Genomic DNA, 9,174 nt, shown 5'->3' on the forward strand with positions numbered 1-9,174 from the left:
CCAAAAATCGCAGAGCGACTCTGATGTGCATGCACTGTACGTTGCGTTTACCAACAGTGCAGCCAGACATTACTCACCAACGGCCACACTAGACCAAAGTTATGATGGACCTGTTATCAGAGGATCTTGATTTTCACATCGTGATTTAATAGCAGCCAATGCAGGGTTCCAGGCTGTGCTCAGTTGAAATCCCGTATCCTTATTGGTGAGATTATCGGTTGTATGGGTATGTATTGCTTCCTTAATGACGCAATCCCAGAAAGATGATGCCGGGGATAAAACTTCCATCTTTTCATAAATCATTCGATGTCCTGTATGCAAATGAGACTCGTCTTCTATCCGCGATTGTATTGAAATATCATTTTAGTTTCCAAGTGCTTTTTGAATTTAGCTGTGTCATGTACCCGTTTTTGGGAACGTTACTTTTGTATTAAAAGAGAGAGAGACAGAGACAGATACATTGTGTGTGTGTGTGTGTGTGTGTGTGTGTGTGTGTGTGTGTGTGAGAGAGAGAGATAGAGAGAGAGAGAGAGAGAGAGAGAGAGGCATTGGATTTACACAGGACAGTGCAAGATATATTTTTCCTTTCATTAATAGGAAACATTAAATAAGTGCTGTCCCTGTAGTCTAGAAGACAACCATTTTCATAAAAAAAGCACACAAAGAACATTAAACATTTACAGACGTAACTTGTCATACTTTTCACTTGTTTGCAAAAGAAACAAAATTATAGTTATTGTTCATCAGCAGTAAATCACTAACGCTTTCCGGATTTAATTGGCTGCGGCGATTTGTTAGTAACATGCCGGCTTTACTAAAGCATCTTTCACTAGGTGCGCTTGTTGCTAGGATACATAAAATACGTCTTACAACTGCAGCCAGGCCTGGCAGATCTGTTTCATGTCTGCTCCACCACTTTAAGATGTCATCATCATCTCCGGGGTGCATTAAAATGTAGAGATCTACTTCATCTGCTGCGGATGATCTGTTGTTCCTCCATTCCTTGACATGATCTCTCTTTCTGGGTGGTGATGACACAGTACTTGAAGGATCTATGATAATAAACAAAAGAGACAAGTAATGCAGAACTGATGTGGAAATCATCGAAATGTTCCCATAAAAATGAGGTGTTTTATGTTAATGAAATATTATACGAATTATAACATTCCCGTTCCTCTATAATACACTATCCACTAACTATGCAAAAGCGATTATGTTAATGATTGCATGTTGTACCTGCGTAAGCAGCACACATTTGTTGCACATTGCTAAGAATTTCGTGCTTTTCATTTATTTCAAGCATATTAAGATCACGGAAAGACGGCCAAAGAAACGCAGCAATTTTATGTCTGGAAGTGATCACAATCTTCTCATAAACGAAAGTCAAAGCTCGATTTTTAATCCTTTGTACCTCCTGTTAAAAAATACATATCTGTTAGTACACATTATTTACGCTAGTTAATTATAAATCTATCGCGTATCATAATGAAACAGTGCTTTGAACTGCAGTAATTACTCACCTGATGGTCAGTGTCATTGACACTGCAAATTTGTTGCAGTTTGTGAAACCAAAGAACAACTAACTGGACTGTCGGTTCTTTTTCGCCTTCTAATTCATCCGTGGCCTCTTTAAATGGTCTCAGAAAACGCGCAATTTTTCCTGCAAGCTCATTATCATATCCTTGCAATCTGTAAGCAGAGTCCTTTTCCGTCAGCAAAGTAGAAACAGAAACTTCGTTATACTGAGTGTGTAAGGATTCCAGCATAATGTACAAGCTGTTCCAGTGTGTGCAGACCTCTTGTTTCAACGATGATTTCAAATAAGAGCAGAGGCCTATTTTCTTAATGTACCTTACAATGCATTTTGCAGTATTTATTGTTGATGTGATGTTCGGGGCATGATTTAACAAGAAGTTATCTTCATCGAAAGTATGGCTAAGTGCTGTGTTTATACAACGAGCAGCACAAGGAACCCTTTCGTGATTTTCCAAAGTCTTTATTACACTGACACCCTGGTCGGAGACAAAAACAAAAGTGTGCAACATGTCAAGTAAAATGTCCCAATCAGCCATCCTCTCTTCAATTTCCTTCATAATATTTACTCCTATCTTCTTAACATCCGGGAACTTTGTTGTAAATAAAACATTGTTTACAAGAGACCAATCTGTGTTAGTGTAATGTGTTGTAAGTGTCAAATAGTGCACCTGACTATGCGAATCAGTCCACATATCAACTGTCGCCGGACATGTTTTATTAATAACTTCCACAATAACAGAAGGCATTATGCTGTTTCATATTGCATCAGCTTGGTCTTTGACGTGTCTGCTTATAGTAGAGGAATGTGGCGTGACGTCTGCCACGTTAACTTCTCCGTAATGCGCACCTAGATGTATTAATTCTTGGCCTAGTTCTCTGAAACCTTCACCGGAAATAGCATTAAAAGGTCTCATATCTTTAGCACACATTGCAACACACTTTGCTCCCTGAAGGAGCTGTATCTTTGTGAGGTTTCTTGCAACTGTGTTTCTTTAAATGAGTGGTTCCCGACTGGAAACACAATATTGTGGAGCAGTTTATGCACGATATGTAGCCAGTAGACCCACTGTTTTCGTCTACAACCAACAGAAATGTACTCCATACTTGGCTTTTTAGACCTTCCCATTTCTTCAATGTGTAAACATTGGTTTCAATCTTATGTCTTAACTGCACTGGCTTCCTCGCGCTACATGATTACAAAGAGAGAGACACCACAAATGAGAAGCCTGTACTGGCTGCAGTCTCACATGGCTAATGACACCTGTAATGTGTTTGAAGTTACGTGCTACGTACTCGGTCACGGCTTCTATGCTCGGACACAAGAAGTAGTGCGGGCAGCCTATCCAGTTAGGCTGTGCTTGCGCCATCTCGTATTTTGTGCTCGCTTACTCGGTCATGCAGGACTCTAGTAAGGAGCCTGAACAGTGTCAGATGTTGATTGACCACTGTGAAGAACCCAGAAACTGTGAAGTACCATATTATTATTATTATTATTATTATTATTATTATTGTTTTCTTTTCATCTCATTCTTTTCTTTTTATACATATATACCAGCAATACTATAGGGTCAGAAACAAAGCAAGGTGAAAGATGCTCTTCATTTTTTAATTTCTTGAGATTCATCTATCTGTGTCTATACATGATAGCAAGCAGACGTATTGCGAGTTCCGTCGTTTTAATATTGTAAAACATGTATATTCCAATTGTACAGTAAAAGTGTTATCAAGATAGCAAAGTTTATTCACAAAGTTATTACCTATTCATTATTCCACAATGCACCGAGAATCCTGCATCAAGAGGATCGAAGATAATAAAGAAGAATTCCCCATGAGCTGAGGAGTGGCAATCTGTAACCAGTATTGTCATACCAATCTCCATGTACAGTAGCAGTAACAAAAATTGGTGTGCGTAAATTTACAAATGTTAGCTATTGAATATATGTATTCAATATTGAAGGTCTGTTTATATTAGTGCCAGTTAAAGTTCACCCAGAATATGAGTATTTTTCAGTCCCTTTTCAATCATTCTTTCAAAAATTTCCTTTTAATTATTTAAGTAGCAAATTTTTATTAATCACATTTCTAGTCCCCCCACCACTATTCAAGACGCCTCATACTCATGTGAGGCAGCGTTACCAGCAGCTGACAGAGTTTGAAAAAAGCCTCATTATGTGTGTGCATTTGGCTGGCTGGTTGAATCATGCAGTACTTATATTTGTGGGGCATTCAGGTGTGAGTGGTCTAATGTTGGACTGCAGGAGAACATGAGGACCAGCATACTTGTCAAAGTTCCAGTCAACCACGACTGATGACAACAAAAGAGGTCACTGTATTGTGCACCAAGCACAGTGTAACACCTTCACGTCTACACCTGCCATCCAAGAAAAAGTAATGGCCTATCTACAACATTCTTTGTCATTCCACACCATTGCTAGGAGAATAGCAGCAGCCAGGTGAGGGAATTACCATCCATATGCATAGGCTGCTCTTAACACTACACAGACTAGGAAGCATGGACTGCTGATGAATAGCATTACATTGTATTCAGTGATTAAATGTGATTCAGCACTACCCTCAATAACCACTGTCAGCAAGTATGACATTGACCTGGGGTGGGGTTCCATTCTCCGCATCAAGGTTGTGGGAGCCATTGGGTATGACTTCAAAGCCATGGCTGGCAGTGATTGGGGAAACTCTGATGTCACAGCAGAATGTCATAGACATCCAGTGTACTCATATGTTACCTCGTATGCTACTGTATCATTGTACCATTTTTCTACAGGACAATGCTCAACCACACACGGTATGTGTTACTATGGATTCATGATGATGATGATGATGATGATAATGATGATGATAATGATAATGATTAGGTACTCCAGTGGCCAGCAAGATGCAAGATCCCCAGATCTGTCTCCAATAGAGCACGTGTGGGACCAGCTCGGACATCAGAGATACAGTGGCTTTATGACTCTCTTCCCAACCAAATTAGTTTATGAATCCAGGCCAGAGGAGGAGCAAGATTATACTGATATGGGCTCATACTACCCAAGTTCTCTGTAAATTTGACGTAGTTTTGTAATCACTGTAGTAACAAAACATTCGTCTCAACCCATAAAGTTTCATTTTGTTTACTTCTACATTTCCAATTACTTCTTCTTCTTCTTCTTTCGATGTAGGTAGGCAATCTGAGCCAGTTTGTAAGAAATTGTGCACCACATGTGCTGGACAGCCAACACCTACTCTATTATTCACTGTGTTCTGTTGCAGTTTATAGATCAAATTGTTTTTTCCTTTCCTCTGCAATCACCTTTCCCTCAAGATCATATTTCTTTAAAACCTCCAGCACATAATTCTGAAGTAAATCTGAAGTTTCTCCAGCTAAATTAAGCAATTCGAGCACTTTCACCGTGATGCCATTTTCAGAGTGAAAATACCTGATGAAGAGAGGAACCAAATCATGATGATTCGATGTATCAGTCATTACAGAAATGAATCGAGCACTTTTCATTTAAAACCTGCTGAGCCGCATACAGTGCAATAACATTTGAAATGATTGCATTACATTTTGTGTCCACATATGAATTTAGGATTGAAAAGTTTTTTAACAACTGCTGTAGTACAATCCATTGACTAAAAGCTATGGTTATGCATTGCACTGTGGTATGCAAACGTAGCTTCTTGTGCTGCCAACTGCCTATCCATTTCTGTTACTGATTTTAAGTTTACATTGTAGTCACTCACGCATTTATTTGCTCTTTTCGTTTAATCATTCATGCGATGTTTCTTCGTCTTAATGTGATTCACAATGTCAGACCTTCCACCATGACCAATAGCAAATTTTGATCTGCACAATGTACATTCTGCAGTTTCTCCACTACCAGTGATAAAAGGAAACTCGCTTTTTATATTGCTGTAAAATTACACTTTCGTTTTGGCATAATGAAACAGTGATTGCACAGTGCAAAACATTAACAGTGTGGTGAGGAAAGCCAGAGAGCAAGTATCATTGGTGTAGAGTATCTCTGGACCGAAAGGACGGATTCAATGGATCGATTTAGAAGAGAAGAATCTTCAGAATGAGATTTTCACTCTGCAGCGGAGTGTGTGCTGATATGAAACTTCCTGGCAGATTAAAACTGTGTGCCCGACCGAGACTCGAACTCGGGACCTTTGCCTTTCGCGGGCAAGTGCTTTACCATCTGAGCTACCGAAGCACGACTCACGCCCGGTCCTCACAGCTTTACTTCTGCCAGTATCTCGTCTCCTACCTTCCAAACTTTACAGAAGCTCTCCTGCGAACCTTGCAGAACTAGCACTTCTGAAAGAAAGGATACTGCGGAGACTTGGCTTAGCCACAGCCTGGGGGATGTTTCCAGAATGAGATTTTCACTCTGCAGCAGAGTGTGTGCTGATATGAAACTTCCTGGCAGATTAAAACTGTGTGCCCGACCGAGACTCGAACTCGGGACCTTTGTCTTTCGCGGGCAAGTGCTCTACCATCTGAGCTACCGAAGCACAACTCACGCTGGAGCTTCTGTAAAGTTTGGAAGGTAGGAGACGAGGTACTGGCAGAAGTAAAGCTGTGAGGACCGGGCGTGAGTCGTGCTTCGGTAGCTCAGGTGGTAGAGCACTTGCCCGAAATGCAAAGGTCCCGAGTTCGGGCACACAGTTTTAATCTGCCAGGAAGTTTCAGAAGAATCTTCGTTGTTATTCGTAACCTATAGTGTGTTTAAAATTACTTGCGATTTTTGACAGTTTGGTACATGTTTGGGGTATCACACGCTTCCTAGCGTAAATAATTGCGCAGTTAATAGCAAGTCAAACAACCAGTAGCGTAAAATACTCTAGCCAAGCAGAATCGTAAAAAAATGGGACATTTGAGCGTCCCCAAAAAAACTTTCGGGCCAGCGGGACATTTTGGTAAAAAACAGGACTGTCCCGGGAAAAACGGGATGAATGGAAACCCTACACAGGCAGCATGGCGCTGCGAGTTCTGTCATCGATTCTGCCCACAGAAGAGACTACCTTTACGAGGAGCAGCATTGTCAACCTTCACAACACTCACCTGTGTTCTATGGGGAACCCCTGTGGTATGGCTGCAGTAAACCTTCAGCACTGGTTCAGCCTCATTGTGTGGGCGGGGCTTATAGGAAACTGCCTCAGTCATCCTTACACAGCGCCTAACAGAGGAGGCATATCTGCACTTGACCCTGCCTCGCATGCTGGAGAATGTGCCTTTGGTGGTACAAAGGGTAATGTGGAGGCATCTCGACATCCTGTAGTCCAACCATCTGATGCAACAGTCCTAGCTGATCCGCTCACAAGGCCCACCCGGTCACTGGACCTCAATCTATTGGGGCATGTGAAAGAAGTTGTATATGCTGAGCCCATTCTGGACTGCAGACACTGGAACATTCATTCATGCTGGTATGATGCCATTTGGTTGCAGGAGGACACATTTGTATGTGAGGGTCAGTCACTGCTGCAACATGTTCACACATGATTAGGGGCTCATGATGAGTCCCTCTAACACCTTGTCTATAATGGTGGTCTCATATCAGCGTGTCATGCACTCTACAGGTGTGATGAATTAATAAGCACCATGTAGTATATGCACCATGCAGTTGGCATATGTACATAGGGGACCTTTTTGCTCCTTATTTTCTGAGGAATCATTTCCTGCAATTTATCCCCACCTGACAAACCCACCCTTCATAAGAACAGAACAATTATTATCAAATTAACTTTTGTCTCAGTTTAGCCCATTAAAACATTGAAAGATATAATACTTTTTTGTTTCATTACTTATAATAATTGATGTGCATATGCTAGAACTTTTTGTTTTGTTAAATTCTAACTTACATTTAATAATGTTTTACACACAGCCATTCCATATTCATGTTATTGTGGTTGCAGATACGATAAATGTTTTTGTTTGTTAGTGTTTGCTACATATACTATGCTCAACAATGAAAAATCGAGGATGGACTGTAACAATTTATGAAAAGGATAATCACTACTCACCATATAGCAGAGATGCTAAGTCATGGATAGGCACGACAAAAAGACTGTCAGAAAATGAGCTTTCGGCCAACAACGCCTTCATTGGAGATAGAACATACACACTGCCTAAAGTGTGGCCTCAACTGCCAAAGACTGCGGCCCTGTGTGTGTGTGTGTGTGTGTGTGTGTGTGTGTGTGTGTGTGTGTGTGTGTGTGTTTTCTATCTCCGACGAAGGCCTTATTGGCTGAAAGCTCTTTTCCTGACAATCTTTTTGCTGTGACTTTTCATGCTTTCCCGAAGGATCTGTTGTTGTGCCTATCTGTGACTCAGCATCTCAACTATATGATGAGTAGCAACTATCCTTTTCATAATACTGACACATTCTATACTGTTTTTGCGTATTTTGTTTATATTGATGATGTCAGATATGTACGTGCTTAATTTGTCAGTTGTAGGTGTGTGAAGAAACAAAATATTAAAAGCCAAGGATACAAAAATTATGACTAATTTTACTTTGTTGTAGGTGCTATGTGTGCAATTTGCGATGTAAATGAGTATCGTAAATGTGTGAAAGAATTTAAAATACCTTTGGTAAATACACTCTTTGACACATTACATGCACTTTGTAATCTGTTGCTCGTCAAACCTGAGAATCTGAAGCAAGTGTGTAATGGTGATCAGTTGGTGAGTACATAACGTCCGGAATTTTTTTGTGTATCACAGATGATATCAGACTCAAATTTATGGTTCTGATTTCCCTTTTCAGGCTGGACTGGACCGTTCAGTACTTCTAAATTTTATACAACTGCGCAGTGATTATAAGACACAAAAGTTGGCAAACAACCTGAGGGGCCTGGCAGCATAGTGGAATGGAATGTATTTTGTGCTTTACTAAATTATTGTGTACCCATAGGCTGTAAAATATTAGTACAAAATTTGTATTCTAATGGGGAGAGAGAGAGAGAGAGAGAGAGAGAGAGAGAGAGAGAGAGAGAGAGAGAGTGTGTGTGTGTGTGTGTGTGTGTGTGTGTATTTTATTACCAGAACTATGAACCCAAAGAATTAATATGCTTTCATTTATATTGTATCATTTACAATAATAAAACATGTCATAATGGGACTATGTTGTGGTGTTCCTTTCATCACTGAGAAGTATAGAAAATTAAAGATATGAAATACTAAATTTCTGACAGTCATCCAGGAAGAATTTCTTCACGACAAACTTGTCAACCTATTTAATAAGGCCACAGGAGTTCTATGCACCTTATGCTTAATTGCACATTTGAATGTCAATAAGTTTGTTACCTGCAAATAGCATTGGGGGGGGGGGGGAATGTAGTTAGTTAATTCTTTATTATTCCACAGGTAAATATAAAATAATGTTAGACATGTCATCTTGATACAACAATAAAACATTATTAAATGTTAAAAAACATGTATACATATAAATATTTAGAAATCTGGTTAACTCAAAACTAATGTTATACTGTCAATAAAAATCTTCAGGGTATGTGACCACATTGCCATATATAAAGTTCTATAGCAAATGACCTTCCTGGGGGTGTTTTGCCGAGGAAGACCATTTGCAACATTGGCTGAAATATCGGAGAATTTTATAAATTGACAATGTG

At 39.9% G+C, this 9,174-nt stretch overlaps 1 protein-coding gene across 1 annotated transcript in view; it reads left to right on the forward strand.

Annotated features, from left to right (window-relative positions):
• Positions 1–8,663, forward strand: part of LOC126198461 (exocyst complex component 5) — a 113,162-nt gene extending 104,499 nt beyond the window's left edge. The window contains exons 16-17 of the mRNA XM_049934809.1: positions 8,067–8,227; positions 8,310–8,663. Coding sequence (XP_049790766.1) covers positions 8,067–8,227; positions 8,310–8,408 — 260 coding nt within the window. The 3' untranslated portion in view covers positions 8,409–8,663. The remainder of the gene's footprint in view (positions 1–8,066; positions 8,228–8,309) is intronic.
• The last annotated feature ends 511 nt before the right edge of the window (positions 8,664–9,174 follow it).

The sequence above is a fragment of the Schistocerca nitens genome, chromosome 1 (genome assembly GCF_023898315.1).
Source record: "Schistocerca nitens isolate TAMUIC-IGC-003100 chromosome 1, iqSchNite1.1, whole genome shotgun sequence".
NCBI classification, from domain to species: domain Eukaryota; kingdom Metazoa; phylum Arthropoda; class Insecta; order Orthoptera; family Acrididae; genus Schistocerca; species Schistocerca nitens.